Source organism: Eptatretus burgeri, chromosome 2, assembly GCF_056783735.1.
Source record: "Eptatretus burgeri isolate ZD-2024b chromosome 2, Ebu_testis_v1, whole genome shotgun sequence".
Classification (NCBI taxonomy): Eukaryota; Metazoa; Chordata; class Myxini; order Myxiniformes; family Myxinidae; genus Eptatretus; species Eptatretus burgeri.
In genome coordinates, this window is record NC_140962.1 from 93633081 (window position 1) to 93655285 (window position 22205).

Here is a 22205-nt window from a genome sequence, read left to right on the forward strand (position 1 = left end):
AAACAGAAACGGAAGTCATCAATATACTTACGAAATCTTTAGATTTCGTAAGTAACAAACACAGGATGGAAGTCATCAATATACTTACGAAATCTTTAGATTTCGTAAGTAATAAACCGAATAAATAATATAATGAATAAAGAAATATGAACTAATAAATATGGATTTATGCACTTGAATTCGATCAATTACATTTTATTTTGGAGTTCGCAAGATGATTATAGTTGACCTAATTTCGCACACCTATGAACCATATAAGCTGCAGACATAACTATGTTGCTGGGTTTTAGCTTACGGCCTGAAGTGCTTGATGCGACTTAGAGTACTTGTCACGGTCTTTACAAGTTGTACAAGCTGGCTACTTTGCTCATTTATACACTGCTACTTCATGACTTGCTTCATCTCGTGGGAGCTGCAATTATCAGGTTTAGTCAAAAATGGTCCCACGATGCATTCTTTGATCCTTTCATCCAAAGAGACTGAATGAGGAATAACTTTTAAAATTGCTAGAATTTTGTGGTTTAGTCAGTAAAAACTCGCGATTCAAGTCGCCTCCACTGTCATTACTGAGGTCATTTGCTGTGTGTGTTCTTGTCACTATGACATCACCACGGCTACGGCAATATTCACAACTTTTGTGGCTATGATTTTCAATTGTTAATTTATCGAGACATTCTGATGAAATAAGATCTGCGGGTTCGAGTGACTGGGGTGTAGAGGTTTATGTGCAGCTGTGAGTGAAACGTGATAAAATCTGATTCGATATTTACATTCTCAGTTACCCTTTAAGGACTCGTGTTATAAGCATAAAGTGAGTTTTAAAAATACTTTTTCCAGAGGATAAACTTTGATAATAACTGCTTTGTTGTAATAACTGCATAACTGTGTTTAAGTTATGCCCGAGTCTCGCATCAGATTTGACTGTACGTGTCCCTTCTGCTGCTTTTTTTTTTAGATGAAGAATTCAGATTACTTCTCAAACTATGTTACTGAGGATTTTGCCACATATGTAAACCGCAAGAGCATGAACCACTGCCATGGAAATCACATAGAGATGCAGGCCATGGCGGAAATGTACAATCGTACATTTGAGGTCTATCAGTATAGCACGGGTAAGTTGTGCCATGAACATGCCAGGGGTTTTGATGTGGCCATTCTCATCAGTGGCAATGCTAAATATCCGGTTGTGGTGGTGGTAGTGATGGTGGTTGAAATTTCATTCCGAATCTGTTTTGTTCATATTCAAGCTGAAGTGAAAGCCTGGCTTCATTGACATTAAAAAAACTTTAAATTGCTGCTACCCCACTGTCAACTTAACCTAGCTCTTCCATGGCAGGGTTCACACAGTCCTTAAAACTCCTTGAAATTCCTGGGAAAAAAAATGAAAAAAATCCACTTTCCAGTCCTGGAAAATCCTGCAAAACTTGTCCCAAGTCCTTGAGACTCCTTCCCAAGTCCTTGAGAGAGGAAATTGAGAAAATTGTGCAAATATAAATAATCTGCCAGGCTCTCTACTCAGAATTGTTAATTCTGCCACAAAGAGAACATGAACAATTTTAACCTCCCCCAGGGATTTACCATTAAAGCCTTAATGAAATGGTTTCAGTTTGGTCAGTCCAATTCCTTAGCTAATTCTAATCCCCCATCAATGGATTGATCAATTGATCTCACAGTGCTAATTTAGCTGCAAAAGTATTCCTGAGTTAACCCCCTCAATGTTCCATTCTATTTCCCCTAATTACGTGTTAATCGCCTGGCTATTATCCGATCACACCAAAAATATTTGAGGATCCCTGGGACTTTGCATGGTTTTGCCGTTACACATATAACTGTAAATCGGCGATGCTGCTGCTGTGCAGTTGGTAACGGACACACAGCCTGTACAGCACTGTATTGTATTGTATTGTACCCATCTCTCAGTCAACACTGTGTTCTGTGTAATTGTAATCAATTCCTTTGTTTTGGGTTATTATTGCCCTTGGTGATTTTTGTTAACCACGGCTCCCCAAGAGGGAAACTGTTGCTTGTGGAGAACCAAGTGCAGAAGAAGTCAAGGGAAGTGATGTGTTTGACACAGAAAGTGGAGGTTTTGGATACGCTTGGTCGGGTGAGAGTGCATGGCGTCACTAGGCAGACATTATGGTGTGAACGAGTCCAGTCTCTGCCAAGTAAAGAAATGTGCAGAAAACATAAGGGGAAGTAAATGCTCTGGTTTTGCACTGCTAGCGAGAGCGATTCCGGTAAAACCGCTCCATTACATGACATGTGAGGTTATCAGTGAGAGGAAATTTAATCCACCGCTTAATACGAGGGTTTCCTGTCGGCTTAAAATCTGAAAAGCCACCAAGCCGCTTTGTGTGTGGTGAGCTTAATTTGTTGACTTCAATTTTTTATGAAAATGAGGATAATTATTGATTGCAATTTATTCCATATCAGCAATCCATGTGACAGAAGCTGGTGATTAATGCTGCCAAAGGTACAATGTGGAATGGTTCTGCGATATAACATATTAAGCTGGTGCATTTTGTTTTTCTGTAGGTATAAATGTACAGTTGGACTTCCTCCAACATGGGGGATACATTCTGGGGTACTCTTATGTTGGAGGAATTTGTGTTGGGAGGGATCATTAAACTTAGGGGGAAAATGGGGATATGTACCAGGGTCCTGAAAAATTGATCCTGAAACGGCCTTTCTTGGTAATTTTTATGCTTCTTTACATGGAATGGTGCAGAATTATTAAATGTACATTAAAATAAGTGTATGTATCATTATAGTTCCGCTTTATAGCCAAACAACTCACCTTATTACTGGATTAAAATTTAATGTGTATTTTAAAAAGCCAGGATGTTGCAATGGAGGCTCCTGCACGAACGCTGGCACGGATTATATTTTTGTTATTTCGCATTGTCCTTGTGGTCTTCATTCTCGCCATATTTCTTGACCAAAGATGAAGCAGAAACTGATTTATTCAGGATATAAAGTTTGACCTCCATGGTCATTTCCCTCTTCTTCTTCTCGAGTTGGTTTGAATTGCATGGTCTTTTGGGAGCCTCAATGATCGATAGGTTGGATAAATCGAAATAAAAAAGTTCACTTGCACTAATCCACGTACTGTGTAGCAACCAAATTGACTAACAACTGTAGCTACTACATTCCTCCACCACCGATTCACTTGTGGGCACACAACTTACAAATGTACTTGGCCTCCAGTGCAGTACTGTACTTTATTTGATATCATAATGTAACTGTGAATGTACATAAAGTACATTTAATTTTATTGAACGAAATAAAATTAATGAAATACAAATTGTATGAAATTTTCACTTGGCTTTATCGATTGTGTATGCTCCGCTTGCTGCACTCAGGTAATTGTGAAACGCCCTCGCGTTAGGGAGGTTTTGTTGCATTCAATCCACTAGTACGTGCCCGTAATAAATAAATAAATAAATAAACCACACAGGCCGTTTCTTCGTTCTCACGTGCCTGTACGTGTGTGACCCGGAAGTTCGATATTATTCGCAGTTATGATTATTCACAATTTATTTTTAATACCCAATTATTCAATTAGCGCCAACGTATTTTACCTTTTCGCAATGTCGTGGCAAGGAAAAACAAAAAGAGAAGAGAAAAAAATTTGCTTCCTGGTTTGGAGCATACCAGCACTCTGATGTTCCCGAAATTTATACACAGTCTAAGATGAAAACGATCATAACTTGGGCCATTGTGTTTATCTATAAATGCGCATAAGAAATTGAGAAATTATTAGAATACACGAAGTCATCACTCTCCGGAAGCCCGAACGTTGTAACCCGTAATGGGGAACGTGGCTGAGCTTCCCTTCCCCATCGGCCACGCCCACGCAACAACGTGTCTTGCCATTGGTTGGTAAATAAATGGCCATAACTTGGGAAGCACTTGTCCGATTAATATCAAACCTTGAAAAGGCACATCCTCAGGTACCCAGCAATATACCTGGCAAGTTTCAATTAGATCGGACCAGAGGTTGTCGAGAAACAGTGCGCACACACACACACACACACACACACACACACACACACACACACACACACACACACACACACACACACACACACACACACACACACACACACACACACACACACACACACACACACACACAGATTGCTGGAATTATAGATCGATTGTGTAAAGGCAAAAATGCAGCCGCAGATGGCACGTTGGATGAAGCTTGACTATTGCTGAAATATTCAATGGGATAACAGAAAACAAACAGTTTCATTCTTGTTCTTTGGGTTTATTCCATTGTCACTTGTAACATAAAACATTTGTTTTAAAAGTCCTGGAAAACAACTTTTTTGTCTTTGAAGACTCTTGGAAATTTGGTCTGTGCGAACCACAGTCTCACTCTTGTCGAAAAAAAAAAAATTGGTTTATTGCTTTGAAAAGATGAAAGTGATGTTTTTTTCATTTATTTGCCTGTTCTTATTAATTTATTGCAATAATTACTTCACTGCACTGAAAAGCCAGTTACAAATTATTTCACAAACACAAAAATCATACTTTTTATTTTTCTTTTAAACCCCAACCCTTTCCTCTTTGAGTACATAATATGTAGATTTCTGCATTGGAATAGTGACCCATCAAAGGTTGTACCCCTTGCCAAAGAAGCTTCTTGGCAGAACCTATGCTGTACCATACATGATTCATGAGTGAATATGTAGAATTATCCCTTTATATATTTCCAATTCTAATGCAAATAATTTTCAATCTCTTGAGGTTTTTTTATGTGTCTTGCCTTTCGTTTCAGATCCTATAAATACCTTTCACAGTATATATAAATCTGATAATGAGCCTATTCGAGTCAGCTACCACCAAAATGCACACTACAACTCTGTTGTGAACCCAAACAAGGCTACTATTGGTGTAGGACTTGGCCTGCCTTCTTTCAAACCTGGGGTAAGTTTGCTTCAGTTTACCGTTTTTGTGTTTTGTTTTTCCATTGAATAATTATCAGAGTATCCAGCACCAGATTTGGTGGCGTAATGGTTAGAGTGACCGGTACGAGTCTGGGAAGTCTGTTCAATTCTGACCTTGGCCGAGTTAAAACCAAACACTTTAATAACAGTCCATATTGACTCCTTGCTTTTGACACTCGGCATTTATAGGATAGAGCAGCTTCTTTGAGGTCCGTAAACTAAAAAAGAAAAATAGAAGAGCTCGGACATATAAAAAGGACATAACATTCAATGCATGCAAGAACTGCATTATTTTTGCTGCATGTACCAAGCTGTCAGAGCGGCTCTGCAGCTCGATTATGAAGTTCGTTGATCTGTTTAGCATCCCTACCTGAGCACCTTGCTCATGATGCTCTGACCCCACAATGTTTTGCATTAACAGTGCATAGCAGTACTTATCTTTAAGAAAAAAAAAAACTTTATTTTGCTGTATTATTTTGGACATGGGAACTCACTATTCACTGTGCAACATGTGCTATTTTGTCGTTTTTGGCTAGTAATGCAGATTGCCGATGAAGTTTAGCTCTTTCGGCATGTTGGTGCATTCTCCACCCAGGTGTGTTAACGACAAGATTCCTCCTTGAGCTGGCCATTCACGAATAAACTGCTTCAGTGTTTTACAGCTCCTCATCCGCATCATTAACTGTTGCTTTTGGGGCCGTAAATGTGGCAAAATAACACACACACACACACACACACACACACACACACACACACACACACACACACACACACACACACACACACACACACACACACACACACACACACACACACACACACACACACACACACACACATACACATACACATACACATACACATACACATACACATACACATACACATACACATACACATACACATACACATACACATACACATACACACACCCTTGAGGCTGCTGGTTGCATCATTGGTTGGGGACGTGGACTTGGCCCTGCAAAGGCAGCGGCTGTCTTTGTATGCCAGAATATAGATATGATCTGCTCAACTAAAGTTATAACCGATACCGAGGCCCAGGAGCTCCAGAGGTATACTTCTCTCACTGTCGGTTATTTATTGAGCGACACAATGAGAATGTGGATCTTATTTGCACCAAAAGTTATGTTCTGAGTAGATTACCAATTGCATGCTTTCTCCAGATGAGTCAAATGGAATGTTGCTCCAGCCTTCCCAGCAGAGGGGTGCAAACTACTCTGCACAGAGTATCGTCATCTGCAAAGTCATACACTGGATTTCTTTTTTGAGCGAGAATGGCATTAAAGGTCCCATCACACTCAAAACTTTCTGGTTATTTATATATTAACTTGACCTTCCAAGTGAAGAAATCACCCATGTTTCTTTTTTAAAATCAAAAATGGGATAATTAGCCCAATATTTCGAACATTTCTGGTGCTTTTCACAACTTGCTATGCCCCACCCCTTAAAAAAGTTGACTTCAGCGAACCGCAGCGTTGACATCATCTGCAGAAACTCGCACAGAGTGGATTGACTCGAGATGTCGCGCGCCGTATAAAGTACGTACAAATGCATTGTGCACATGTGTTTGCTATCTCACTGATCATCTTAATTCTTGTGATTGTTTCGCGGAAAAGAAATTATGCTTCTGAGCCGTGTATGCACAACAATCACGAGGCAATTATTTATCCCTTTACTACCTTGTCGTAGTCGTGTACAAATCCAATACATGTATGCACAATAAAGGGCTATACCATGTCCACAAAATATTAAATGTAACTGTTGAACGTTTCCATTAAAAAAGAAACTTACAGGGACAAATTAGTAAAATACTAAAGATTAATATTGCATCATTTCAAGGCGCAAGGAGATAATTTTAAAATCAAACAATGTGAAAAACCTGCACCCACATTTTGCAGCTTATTGAATTGTTCGTTGAAACCAGCCTGCTGGGATAGGTACGATTCCACATCCATGCAAGCCAGGTATGGCTAAACTCGACATACATGGATTTATTCTGAAGTGAAGGTACTGCTTCCATTGGCTTGCTATTCATTAACAATTAGCCAAAATGCTGTAATAAATGAACGGAAAAATATGTTGGCACAACTATGAAAGACAAATTTATCTGTCCTATGACACGGCCTCATAGCCTCGGGACTCTTACGCATTGCCTTATACATTGTGTACATACTAATACATAACAAGTTACTTGTCAACTCTAGAGTCTAGACTAGTCCGATAAATCCGTCGTCTGTCCGACTAGTCCGATAAATCTGACGTGCTGTAGCTTTCTTTTATTATTCCCTTTTCTTCATTGTTTTCTACTGGCGCTACATGACGACAGTAAGAATAAATTAAAATGCAACAGAACGTCAGATTTATCGGACTACTCGAGACAATTGTGTCGCAAGGTGTGTTCTGCACACAAGTTTTCATCATATCCGGACAGCGAGATTGCTTCGTTTTATGCGTGGAGAGATACGGCCGATGACATGGGCTGGCCTTGCTTGTGATTAATTCGCCGTGGTGCAACATGCCCGCTGCGCTGCGCTGGTCACGTCACCTCACTAAAATATTTCTGATATCGAGCGGTATGTAAGTCGAATTTACATTATTGAATTACGAAGAGGATTTTGTCTAACCACTTGTTATTGCCAAGTTTTCCTTCGATGTCCTCCCGATCATAATGAACGCTGGGAATTTCATCGCCATTTTCCTCTGCTTGTCCTGCTTCGGGCTCGAACTGGTAAGGCCGTATTCCATTTCCAGCTGCCTGAACTTCACCTCCCGTGACTACGTTATCCAACAATTCTCCATCTGATTCAGACCAAAATCCTTCATTTCTCTCACACTCACTGTCGCTACCAGACAAATCAAAGTCCATGTCATGCATTATTCAAAACCAAATGTTTGATTTTTTTTTAAGCGGAAATGAACGAAGCGATTGAGTCGATCAATTGAATGTGGAAACGCACAGAAAGCCAATAGAATCACGTAGACCACCAACCCGAGTAATTTACGTGCTGCCTTTGTCATCCTGCAGTTGACGTCATGTGGGTTACGCCCCTTTCAGTAGAATTTTTAGGGGCGTTCCCGAAGAGGTTTTTTTTAATTTTACAGAACGAGTATTGTGAAAAAACATCGTCAGATCTGAAATCACGATGGAAAACTACTACAGGATATATATATATATATATATATATATATATATATATATATATATATATATATATATATATATATATATATATATATATATATATATATATATATATATATATATATATATATATATATATACATGCAATTTCAGTACTTTTGGGTGTCATGGGACCTTTAAGCTCAAAAAAAACCTTGAGGGACACCTGCTTCTCGAGTCTAGAGGTACAGTATCGGATCCAAGTTGATCCAAAGTAACCTCTTGCTTGCGAGTGCCCAGGAAATATGATAGCCAGTCTGGGGGGGAACCTTTGATGCCATTCGCTCACAGTTTGGAAATCGAGACAGAGTGCCAGACAGAATAACATCCATGGAAGATGTTCAGTTGGATGACGCGACCCTCTTGTTTGAGAATGACGGCATCCATACATTGATGACATCGAAGAGGCAGGATGTATACAAGGTGGAATGACCTGACCGGAAGCCCTACTGGTGGCGAGCCTCAGAGGTGGATCATCAGAAACTTGCGGCATTTGAGAAAAGATAAGTCTTGGAGTCGACTGCAATCATCAATTCCATTACTTTGCTTATGATGGGGAGAAGGTTGCCTGGACTTTAGTTAAGATGGTTAGTTTAAGCTCTCATGTTTATGTACCTTTGACAATTCTAAATGATGCAGGCAGGCCACTCTCAAACAATGGGAAAATACGAAACCGGTATACAACAGTTGAACGGTTTCCGAGTATTATGGCACTGCCAGAAGAATAAGTTTTGGAGTCATCGAGAGAGGTTAGGAATTTCCCCACCTTTGCAGGAGGAAAGGAAAGTTCAGTTGTTGTCAAATGACGAGTTTCAGGATAGGTGTGGGGAAAATGATTTGGGATGTTGGACTTTTCTACAGAGAGACAGTTAAGGTAGTCAGCCACAGCATGAGCATTGCTTATCTTGATCCCATCTTTCAAGACTGAAGGAATGGATGTGGAGCATGTTCCAGAGACCAACTTTATGAGATAACCCTGTTTTGCAAATGGTGAAAAAAGAAAAAAAAAAGTGAAAATTCTGACAATGCAGGTGTGCTTGATCCTGGAATGTCTGAATATGGAAACGATGGTTACAAACTGCGGCGAGTAGAATGTTCTCATTAGTGGGGTTGGCTTTAGAGGAGGAAATTAAATCTGCTTTCTGCCAATTGCTTCACCTCATGAATCGTACCATGTAACTTGGAATTGTTTGAACTGGTGGAGTCATCGAGAGAGGTCATCTGTTGTAGTCTCACACACTCTCTGGAAATGAAGAGATCATGGCCCAGTCAGTGGAAGCAATGGTTGACTGCAGACCATACCAGTCTGCCTGATTAAAATGCCAGACACATCAGCACCTTGGTGGTTCCCCAGATACCATTGAAGAGACACTTTCAATAGTACCTCTTCTGAAGAGCCATTTGGAGCAGAAGATCAGAAAGGAAAGTTGGATATGATAAAGTCAAGCAAAGTGTGGCACTTTGGGGGGGGATTCAGATGGGGATCCAACAGATTTGTTTTGTATTGATGTATCAAGCTTGCTGGAATTATGACTGTTGAAGTCATTGGTCAGGTCAGGTATGGGAGCATGTGCCAGAACAGCGCGTCGCTGCATCCACTTTCCGCCGGTACTCCAGGGGCCTCCGTCTGGCCATCCCCCAGGCAGATGCCAGGCCCATCCCTATCTCCTTGAGATGATGGTCAACCTGCTGCAACCACGAGGCATGTGGTCGGCCCACTGGCCTCCTCCACTCATGAGACTCCCTCGCTGAGAGAATCTGGTGAGCAGGATCAGCGTCAGGAAAACGAGCCACATGTCCATATACTGACGCTCACGGACTATGCAGGTAACAAATCTCATCCGAGTTTCTCTCAGCAACCGCTCGTTGGACACAAAATCCGACCAGCGATAGCCAAGGATTCTCCGAAGAGACCTGGTACCAAAGGAATTAAGTCTCCATCTCAGATCCTTGGTCAGAGTCCAAGTCTCGCATCCATAGAGCAAGACTGGAAGTACCAAGGACCTGAAGACTTGGACTTTCGTCCTCCCGCACAGGTACCGGCAGTGCCACACCCCATGATCCAGTGAATCCATGACTCCCCAGGCCCGACCCAGACGTCTATTGACCTCTGACTCGCAGCCAGCAGAGACATGAATATCACTGCCAAGGTAAGTGAATCTCTCCACAACCTCAATATCCTCACCACAAACAGACACAGACAGGACAGCAGCATCCAAGATGTCACCGAAAGCCTGGATCTTAGTTTTGACCCAAGAAACCCGTAATCCCAGCGGCTCCGACTCCTCATTCAACACCTCCAGGGCCCCCAAAAGGATGTCTAAAGTCTCCGCAAAGATGACTGCATCATCTGCAAAGTCAAGGTCCGAGATCTTGACATTCCCAAACGATGCACCACAACTTGATCTCTCCGACATCCTCCCTAAAATCTAGTCCATACAAGTGCTGAAAAGTGTGGGGGCCAGTACACACCCCTGAGGAACTCCAGTAACAACTGGAAATAAGTCAGAGATGGTACCACCACACTTCACAGCACTCTCAGTACCAGAGTAGAGTTCAGACATCAGATCGATCAGTTTTGGTGGCACCCCACGAAGACCAAGAATCCTCCAGAGTACATCCCGATTCACTGAATCGAACGCTTTACAGAGATCAACATAGGCTGCAAGCAGCCCCTGCCGAAACTCTCGTCTGCGTTCGGTGAGGACACGAAGGGCAAGGATACGGTCAATCGTTGACCTCTTTGGTGTAAAGCCTGACTGCTCTGGACGCTAGTGCTCAAGCAGATGGTGGCGAACTCTTTCAAGAATTATCCGAGCAAAGACCTTGCCCGGCACTGAGAGCAGCGTCACCCCTCGGTAGTTGTTGCAGTCTTGGCGATCACCCTTCCCTTTCCAGAGAGGGACAACAAGGCCCCTCTTCCAGTCAGTTGGGATGATGCCTGTGTTCCAGGCAGAGCACAAAACTGCATGCAACGACACGAGTGCAGCATTTCAACCAGTCTTGAGAAGTTCAGCATGGATGCCACAGATCCCTGGAGCTTTTCCCCGTTTCAATCAGTTCACCGCAGCCCGTGTTTCCACAAGCGAAGGTGGACCACAGTTGATTCGAGGGTCAGCAACAGGGATTGTAACACCCTTGACGTCCAACTCGACAGCTGGGGGATCAGCCTGGTACAACTGCTCAAAGTAACCGGCCCAGCGGGCCTTCACTTCAGACTCCTCTGTCAAGAGCCTACCACTCTCCGCTCGAACTGCAGTGCTCCGAGGGATGGGCTTGGATGAACGCAATGCGCGAATTCCCCTGTAAGCAGGACGAGAATCACCTGTCCACAGGTGATGCTCTACCCCCTCACAGATTCCTCGCACATAGGCCTCCTTGTCCACCCTCAGTGCACGTACAGTTTTACGCCTCAGCTCCCTGAACAGCTCAGCTCTGCCATTCAGCCTGGCCCTTTGACTCTGGTCAATGGTATCCAGTGTCCCTTGAGAGACAAAATTCTTCTTTGCCCTGCGGTGAGCTCCAAGACATCCACCGGCAACATCAAGGATGGTGGTCTTGAAGGCACTCCACAACTCTTCAGGATCCCCCAAAGCACCCAGACCCCCCAAGTGTCCACTCAGCCTGTCCGCAAACTCCTCAGCTACTCTCTCATCCCTGAGCTTGCCAACATCCAGCCTAGGCTGGGATGGTACCATTCTCCAGGATTTAAAGTGCAGCTTTAGAGTTGCTACAACAAGCCTGTGGTCAGTATTGAGGAACTGAGCACTCCGGTAGACCCTGCAGTTCTGGATCATCCTCCAACGACCGTCAATGTGGACATGGTCAATCTCCTTTGCCACACCGCCAGCATTGGAATACCAAGTCCAGCGATGAGCTTGTGGGTGCTGAAACCATGAACCAGCCACCCTAAGTCCATGACTTCTTGCAAAGTCAAGGAACTTCGTGCTATTCTGGTTCATAGTTCCTGACCCATGGGGACCAACACACACCTCATAACCATCCCTATCAGTTCCAGTCGATGCATTGAAATCTCCCAAGACTAGAAGTGTATCTCGTCTGGGGCACTGATCAACCACAGACTCGAGCGTGGCGTAGAATGCATCCTTCACGGTGAGATCACTCGCCTCAGTCGGAGCATAAACACAGACCAGGGAAATGACACCTAAGGAGTGACGAATCCTTAATCTCATAATACGCTCGTTGACCGGTGTTACCTCAATTATCATTGGGGTCAGCTTATTGGACACAGCTACAGCAACTCCTTCGGTATGGTAACCATCAGAGCGACCAGACCAATAGTAGGTGTAACCACCCACCATTATCTCGCCGCAATCCGGTCTCCGAACCACAGAAAGAGCTGCAATCCCGATGTCCAAACGCTTGAGCTCAGATGATAACAGAGACAGGTGATCATCCTCTCTTAGGGATAGGACATTCCAGGCACCCACCCGAAGGGACCGCCTCAGGTTAACCCAAGGAGACCGCCGTCTGGTGGACGACACCTCAGCACCACTCCGACACACTCTCCCGCAATCTGACCCAGGGATGTTACCCCGTGGTTTCCCTCCTATCATCAAAGATCGGGGGTCCCGAAGGCTTTGCCCCAATCTCGTCATCCGGTGAGCTGCCCTGCGAAGGGAAGCTGCACAGGAGGTACTCCCACGGAGCGGGTTTTCAGATTTTTTTGCGTTTTTGCGTTTTGCGGAATGAAGGGTTTTACGGTGGCCGGAGTGCAAATCCTGCCACCAACCTCCTAATGAAAGTAACCCAACTGCAGGAGGACGTCCGCAGACACAGTTGGGCACCAGATATGGATGGCCATTGGCTCACAAAGAGCTCCTCCGCCCTTTGACAGGTTTTGTTTTTAATCCTGCTGGGTGTCCATATCCAAACACCCTCCTCACCAGAAAACCTGGTGGGGGAGACGGTTTAGTCGCCGACAACCCGACCATGGAACAGGTTAGTACAGGTTTACATGGTACCTGTAGCAGGTCACAGATCGAACCTGACCTGACATGAAGTCATTGCATATTTTGAAAAGAGAGTTTGTATGAGAGGATAGGATCGGTTGCCTGAGAGCGCCTCATACACGGTGTCCCCATGCTTGGGAGTATAGTAGACCACAAATAGAAATGACTCGTACAAACAAGTGATGGAGAGAAACCTCAATCTAGAGATATTCCATCGGTCCTCACACAATTTGGGAAACAAGTGAGTTGGGGGTATCCTGTGAAAGAAAAGTTTGTTGGACATATTTAATTGGGAGATGAGGCAGCTACCTTAAATCAGAGATGCATGACATTGCAGTGCAGGTTTCTGATGTTCGTGGAGCAGATATCAAAGGTGGGGTAGTGCATCGCTGAGAAAACACACACACACACACACACACACACACACACACACACACACACACACACACACACACACACACACACACACACACACACACACACACACACACACACACACGCAGCCTTGAGGCTGCTAGTTGCCTCATTGGTTGGGGATGTGGCTATGCCGCTGATGCAGTGCCCCTATTACCAGTACACTGGTGCTCATTTCGCTCACTTCGGAAGGATGACAGGCTGAGTCAATCCTAACTGGTGTTAATTCAGCAGCTGACAGGCTCAAACTCAGGACCCCAGGATTCCAAGCCAGCCACCATAACTGCCATGCCAATGCCATGCCATAGCTGAGCATGAGAGAGTTAGTGGAGTGGAGTGTGGGGCATGGATGTTGTTTGGGGGGGGGGGCACAGGTCGTGGGGGTTGGAGTGGTGAGTGTGAGGTGAAGGTTTGAGTAAATTAGACAGGAGAGATTGAGTGGGGGTTTATCAGGAAGGAGACATCCATGTTTCTGCATTTTTCAGCAAGACAGCTATTCTAAAAGAGAAAACTTTCTCAGCAATATGGCAACACACATGTATTAAAGGTAGGGTTATGAAATGCTTTTGTGAAGGATACACTGTACATGCATAATCGATCATTATGAATCTATCTCTGACTTCCCAGAAAAAGGGGGAAATGGTAGTGTGCCTGGTGGGAGGGTGAGAAGGGGAGGAGGGAGATGGGAAGCAAAGAATAAACAGCAAAGGATTCACCATCGTTCATCTCGGGAGACAGCACGGCCACATTCATATGTAAGAGATCCACTGGAAGACGTTCAGTCTCTTGGACATTTAGGCCTCACCATGAGCCAAGACCTTTCTTGGGCCAATGTTATATCCAAGCCAGCCTCCACAGCCAGTCGCAGACTGGAATCTTCCATCAATCTAAGTCTTCCTGGAAAATTTGAGTGATTCACAATCTGCAAGGCCTTTGCCAGTACCTCGATGGAGTACTGCTCTCTGCTACGGGTTGGCTCCATGTTATATTCCTGCCTCACTAGGTACATTCTCTTCTTCCTGTCACCTTGTTTTCCTATAAGCCTCGGCTTTGTACACATAAAGATGAAGGAATACATTTGCTTGTTTGGTGAAACACATCCATATTAGTTTAGCTTCTTGTCCTCGGCTGCTCGACGTGAGCAATTCATTTGTTTTGTTTTCTTTGATAAAGTGAGTGTCATACCCTTTTTGTTGGATGCCTAAGCACCATGCACTCCACCTCTCGAGTTGTAAGGCTTTTTTTCCCAGTAATGAGAATGTGCAACAAAATTTACGAATGTGCAATAAGTGTACTGTAACTGATAGTAATAATAAAAAAAAAAAATGTTTGTTGTGGCTCTCAAAAGCAATCGATTTGGTGCATATTGATAATGGTCTTAAATAGTCACAAGAGAATGACATGAAGCCATCTTTAAAAGAGACAATTGAAGTTTGACATGGTATGGGGTAAGCAAGTGTTCATTGTGTGTGTGCTTTTGCGTATGTGGTCGTGTATATTTTATTTTATTTTATTTAGAACGCAGATAAAACACTGATGCAAAGTGCTATCACGACTTCTGAGGAATCGTGGATAGAGCAGCAGATGTTGGAGGATAAGAAGCGTGCCACAGACTGGGAGGCAACCAACGAGGCCATCGAAGAGCAAGTGGCAAGGGAGTCATACCTGCAATGGCTAAGAGACCAAGAGAAGAATGATCGACGGGTTGGTTAAACTTGCATTGACGTATTAAACTGGATATGGAATAAGTTACTAATTTTAGGTACGAATGCAGAGACTGAGAGATGCATAGTGAGATAATTTAGGTATGGGAGAAGCAGAGATTATGAACGGAATGTGTAAGGACTGACTGTGTGCTTCCAGCCACGGAAGGTGACAGCTACCTGCAGTTCGGCCACAGCAGCGGCAGCCATCGGCATCGATGAACTTGGGGGACGATCACCAAGACAACGCTCCACCTTCTGCAGCTCGCCAGAGCACCAGGAGACATCTACAGAAAGCCTGAAGCCAGCCTCACCTGGCTTCTCAAAGCCACCGTCCCCAGCTGCTGGTCTGTGGCCGCAAGTTATTTAGTTCTTGAGTAGTTTGCTCTCAGCATTTCCCATTTACCGTATGATAGTTTTGAAGTTGTGAAAGCTGGACCAGTGTTTATTCATTGTGGACTTGCCTTTCTGGTGCAGCGTGGCTGCCACATGGTATTTTGCAGTTCACCGGCCATCTCCAGGTGTATAGAGGAAATTCCTTTAACCCTCCACGGTTTTTTAAACACTGCAAATTTATATTAAGCAAAATCATCCTCGGCATATACAAGAGGATTCAGCAGAATAATTTACTACATTCGTGTATGTTGTTGAGAGATTGACTGGACCGTGTGTATTTTTGCAGGAACAAGTACCCACCCCTGTTCACCCCAGCCGTCCAGCAGCCAGGCGCACTCTAGTAAGGATTCTGCAAGCATGACATTTTCTTCCCCACTCCTGGACTGCAGAACAGTCATGCAACAGATGTCCCCTACTGCGTTTGGTACGCACTGCCCTTTTGCATCCTATACTCCCCATCTGGCATTCCTATTCCCAGTTTGAATCCCAACCTTACTGGAATGCCAAAAACATTGAAAAGATTTGCAAGACTTTCTCCAATTAGCATATTTTCTCCTTTTCCCTTGGAATTGGTCAATTAAGAAGGTAATCCATGAAGTTATGTGTTGTCTTTGCTTTTTTTTTTTCCCCCTGTTGACACAATGTCAATAGCAACTGGGCTTATTTATCAGTATAAATGTGCATTTCTGTTGAGAACCACACTGCTTCAAAATTTTTACATGCTCGGTCAAAGTGCACAGCAGTTCTCACATTAAATACGATGTATATCAATAAGCTTCAGAAAAGGTCATCTGCAGAAGGGAGACTTGATTACATTAAGGCACTTTCAAAATGATGTAATCCACCCCAGATTGCTCGGTGCGCATGCGCTGAAACCCCCTCGTGACAGTCATTTGAGGCGGAATCGATGTATATCACGAGCCAGATAAGGATTGGAGCATGAAACGGCTCTCCAAGCTTTTAAAGAAGCCAAAAATACTTGGAAAAGTAATTGGGAGAAAGGGGTATGCCTCTGCACAACGAAGCAGTTGGAGAGCTTCCTCATCAACTCATCCAAAAAGTTGACATCTTGCAGCCCATACTGCAAATACTCCCGACGATGTGGGCCGTGAAGGGTCCAAAGGTTCGTGAATAGGCGTTCTACCCAAACCTTCGTACTTCTTAATACTGATGGGAAGATCATATCTGGGGCTTATCAATGCATAGGGTAAGTTTTTTTAAAATGATGATACTTACTATTAATCATGTTTGGGAGGAGGGGATGGCGGGTGGGGGGGGGGTGGTGGAGTGTGAGTCGGAGTTCTGGAAGCTGTGTGTGCCAATATAAATATCCATGTGTTTTTTTTTTCTTTGGTTCTGGGGCCACGAGAGAAATTGGAACACCATTCAATGCAGCGCATACCTCTGCGAGGCTGAACAGTTTACGTTTTGTAGCCCAATGATAGGTCAGATCTGCATCTGTAACTGAACCAAAATTGAACTCCAAATGAGTGTCACACATGCACCTGGTTTACACTGTGATACACTCTCATTCAACCAACCATTGCAAAGCATGTGAAACTGCAGGCAGCGATACCACAATCAGTAATGGTATTGGGAATCCAGCAATGACTCCCAAAAGTGAAATGCATGTCGTATTCATATTCTGGGGTTCTGCTCGAAGACAGGTTCAGTACTGTTAAAGCTGTTTCTTGGCAAGCGTTACAATGCTGGGTGGTTTACCATTGCCTTCTCAGCAGTAGTTGAGGAATGAATTTGGAATTTGTTCATGGTGCCCGCAATAGCTCACCTACTCGTCGTGAAGGACACAGTGGGATCTTTAACATCCACAGACTAATGCCGGCAGACAGGACACCCGTTTAACATCCATCTGAGGGATGGCACACATTGAGGAATCACCCTGACTGTGAAACACCGCAATGAACGTTTAAAGCTGACTGCATGACATGCATGCTTAAACCCAACTTTTTAGTTGGCGGAGGATACTCTGATATGAAAAATGATGAAAAGACTCCATGTTCCTGTGGTTGTACATGAAACTGGCACTTCACAAGAAAAGTAGTCAAGTTAGTTGAAACTCCAAATAAAGTTGTGTTTAGAATCCTCTGGCATGTTCATTATGTCAGAGCAAAGATCGTTATAATTGATGTTGCCAATACTTACTGTAAAATAAATGAGTGTTAGTTTGAGTACACAAAGATAACACCCATCAAGTTTGACAACACCCATCCACAACCATGATCGTTTCTCCCCACATTTTCTCACCCAAGCCCTTTCTAGGTTTCCAGTTTTTCCTTCCACTTATGTGTTTGAGTGTTTGCAACTATATCCATCGTGTTCACTCTGTCCCCTAGCCGATGATGGCAGCATACAGAGGGAATAAAGAACACACACACACACGTTGCAATCAAGAGAGTGATTATTCATCAAGGTGTTCTCTAAAGAGCATGACTCTTTGGGGAGGAATTCATCTTGCAGCAAGACCAACTAGCCAAGTAAACTATGAACATAGTCAAATATCTTGATGGTAATGATGCTGATGGAAAATTCACAATCACAACTTCACATACAAAATCCTGATAGGTAAACAAGACAAAGGCAACATGGGTTTGTCTCGAAGCTGAGAGAGTCAAATGGAGACCAAGCAAATTGACTGAATTCCGAACATTTGGAACAATATTCCATGTCGTCCATTGATAAACCATGTTGTAGCATGAAGGTAAGGGCCATACACAAAGTAATGGTGCATTGTACCTGGCCATGATCTTCTTTTATTTTGTATCCTTGAAAGAATTGTATTATAACACCAACACATTAATCATCTCATTTCAGTTACTCGTTTGTGACTCCAGTACACGTTTTATTTCTACGTTTGCATAATTATTTCCAACAGTTGATGTGATTAGACATTTTCAAAATGTTCCTGTACGTGTGATCCACTTTTCACATGTGGCTTGGAGCATGGTATTGTGTGCACTGTGGTCCTAAATGAGGCAAAAGTTTAGAACTTGAACCCAGTTTTAATAAGATAAACAATCTTAATGTTATATAATTCCCAAGTGTCTGTGCTTTCAGAAAATGTATACTTTCCTATGGTTCCTATGGATATAGTTGCTTACAAAGCATGTTTTTTATCCAAACACAGGCTATTTTTCCCATTTTTATGGCTCATTTTTTAGAAATGGGTTACATGTATGATTGTATATGTTGTCCAAAATGGTTGAAAATGCATTTTTTGTTTGATATATATCATTATACATAGGAATAGAACAATTCCTCGAAACAGTACATTTCTTATGACCTTCTGCATATCTTGGCACCTTCAAATGTGTAAAATCTCAGATTTTGCAAAATTTCCCCCAGCCATCGTGAAACTTACAAAATCTTATTCCAGAAATTTGAAATGCATCTGATAGAACATCTTAAATAGCAATTTACTTCTGCATAAAGTGATGATTTCAAATGGCAAGTTTCAACATGGATCATTACCACATACTAGTTTATAGGTTCACTTCTATGATTGGGTCAAAAAATGTGAGGAAGTACGTAACAAATTGCATTTACCCAGCTGCTACAAAATTACTGGTACCTTTAATCTTGATTTTATAACCAGATAATAAGTTTACCAAGATGGCCCTATGATATAAAAATCAATACCAAAGGCCAATTTGTGTTCAGTATACAGAGCATCAAAGGTTGTTTGGAAGTACGTAACGTTTTTAAGAAATCTGCACTTTCAATCCGAAGATGTTAGTTTGGTTCATCACAGCATGTATTTCTATGGTTAAGTTTATGTGCATATATATTTATGACCTGAATGAACACTGATCAATTTGTTAATTTTATATGACCTCGACCTCTTTGCTTTAGGTCAAATATCAGGTAAACCAAATATTCTCCATATATGTGGTTTCCAATTAGTGTACAATACATATCTAAGCCATCAGACCAATTTTAGAATGATATGAGTGGTTCTTTGATACAGATATTTGATAACCAACTTTGACCCTGTCAGAGCAATAGAAAGAGGAAGAATTAAGCTCTGCCCAAATAGATCCTGAATCCCCATGATGTTTGCTAACAAATGATATGCAAAACTTAATCATACATTGACTTTCATTTTTTGGTCCCCCGTGTCCTAAATGTGTACATAATACCTTGCTTCAAGCCATGTGTGAGTAACCACATGCACCGCAGGGCTGACCGACTGGGAAGATGATGATATATTGGCTTCTGTGATAGCTGCCTCCCAACAAGAGTACCTGGACAGCTTGAAGAAGAAGAATTCTGGCACACACAGGGACTCCCCACCACCTGACGCGTACTGACCATCAGTGAAAATATTGACACTCTCACTCACTCCCCGAGCCTGCTGAATACTCTGGGGTTGCTGTTTGTTTTTGTTCGCTTTCTATTTTCTTTTTTTTATTTCGTTTCCTGGTGGTAAAAAAAAGATGGCCATTGAGTGCTTCTCATATTGCGGAGATCTTGCGTGGCACCATTTTGGGTCGTGAAATGTGGCTCTTGATTTTGCATCTTCTACATTTTTACTCCTGCTCTTGTCCTTTTTCATTTCCTCCGTGCCTTTCCTTGGCTGTCATGATCCTCTTCAGGTTTTGTCACCTTCCCCCTATTTTTTATTTTTTTGTTATACTGTCCTATTGTGTCCCTCCCTCCCAGCTTTTGATTCTCTGAGATAACCAAAACAGTCTGTTTTGCAGCGTTTACCCCGTTATGTGCGTGCATGGAGGTTATATTCATCGTTTGAGAGCAGCCTTCCTGTATCATTTCTGTTGCTCGTGTGTAAATGCTTCTGGAGTTTTTCTTTTCTTTGGCAATGGTCGTGAGGTGTGCATTTAAGGAACAAGAGTGAAAGTTGAAGAGCATTAACGGGAATGCTGCATCTGATGTGAGGCCTCAACGTGCCCTTAGATTACACTTTCATCACCATATTATCTGGAATCCTCCTCTGTCTCGTCTTTTGGAAATGAAAAATGCTGAAAGTAATTTTTGTTCGGGTTTTAATTTTTTTTTATCATCACATACTGTTTCTTCGGCTTTTTGAAAAATGTACATTATTCGTTGTTTCGAAGAACAGGCTTTTGTGCCTTTTTTTTTTATTTTGCACTGATTTTGGATTGAACTATCCAAATTTAATTCGGGTTTGACTTGGATACAGGGTTATGTTTATTTTCCCTCTTTTTAGGTTAAAAAATTTTTTTTGTTCCTGGGCCTTTTTTTTTGGTCAACTTATCATTTACTTTCCTTCAAGCCTGTGGATTATATTGCAGTGAAACGATGCCATGAGCTTATTTTCTTTTTTCATTGCAGATGGTATTTCAGCACGGTGTTCATTTAATTATATGCACCGTGATATTCCAACTGAATATAAATATATATATTAGAAAATGGCTTTCTTGGTGGGGGGGGTATCCGATGAGAAAATTACTTTGGGAGACGAGCATTGCTTTGTGAGCTCTGCATCATTTCTTGAAAATCAATCTGTAATCATTCAATTCCAGCCATGGAATATTGATTTCTTCCCTTCCCCTCCTGCCCTTCCAAACCATACTCAAATACAAGATCACCACCTTGTTTATCTTGCTTTGAAATTCTTATTAAACTGTGGGTTTATGATGCAGATGGATTTGAACTGCTGTCAAACCAAAGTTTTAAGAAATTGCTGTGCATGTGTGCTTTTCCATTCGGTGTCACCAGTAACACTACCATCGGTGTCGGCGACACACCTACACCCCTCTGCCCCCTCTCGACCTGTGTTCAGGGTGTGCGTTTAAAAAACAGCACACTTGCTCTTTGCTTGTATTTAAGTGTGATTGTGATCTTCGTGGATGATGTATGTCCTGTGCGGAGAAGAAGATTGCAGAAACATTTCCTGGGAGGAAGAAATGGTGACTCGACCTCGATGACGTGATCACTCGGTGCCAAAGACGCGATTGGGAGCACTGGGCCGTGGCTTGAGGGAATTTGATATTTGGGGGGGGGGGAGGATTTTTTCAATGGAGAGGAACCTCCACTGCAACAGCTCGGGCCGTTTTCTTGCGCATCAAGAAGATTGCGCTCTGAAAATGGTGCTGCAGTTTATGTGAGGTAACTGACGGTCTCGTTAACCGTCGTTCGAGCGTTTCCTCCTCCTCCTCCTCCTTGAGGGGTGTACGATCTTTGTATCGATCATGTTTGCTTTGGAAGGGACTCGCGTAACAAACGGACGAGGTGCCTGGTCTATGGTCGTGGAATAAACGTTATTTTTCTCCCACAACCGGCCTCGAGTCGTTTTGCCTTCCCGGCGGATGTGGGTGATCCTTTACTGGTTTTTCGTACCACAGGCCGAGCTGTGCAAATAAAAGCCACCGGTCAACAAAAAGGTAGGTTTGCCATTCGAGCTGTGTATGGTAAGAGTAATTGTTTACATGGAGTGTTGTGATAATTTTTCGTAATTATTTTTCACGATTACATAATTAACTTTACCAAAACAGAGAAGCGTTTGGTAAAAAAAATATATCGACACAATCGCTGTTACACGGTCCGTGAAGCAATAACT

The 22205-nt window shown here is 42.7% G+C and overlaps 1 protein-coding gene across 2 annotated transcripts; it reads left to right on the forward strand.

Annotated features, from left to right (window-relative positions):
* The first annotated feature begins 926 nt into the window (after positions 1 to 926).
* Positions 927 to 21923, forward strand: OTUD5 (OTU deubiquitinase 5). 2 transcript variants are annotated; one of them, XM_085870314.1, is made up of 6 exons: positions 927 to 1112; positions 4790 to 4938; positions 15066 to 15251; positions 15411 to 15597; positions 15933 to 16070; positions 19844 to 21923. In XM_085870314.1, exons 1-6 carry the CDS (start codon positions 956 to 958, stop codon positions 19972 to 19974), a joined length of 948 nt encoding a protein of 315 aa, XP_085726440.1. In that variant the 5' UTR covers positions 927 to 955; the 3' UTR covers positions 19975 to 21923. The 2 variants fall into 2 exon arrangements, with proteins under 2 accessions (XP_085726440.1, XP_085726441.1); XM_085870315.1 differs by having other exon boundaries at positions 15933 to 15986.
* Positions 21924 to 22205: the final 282 nt, after the last annotated feature.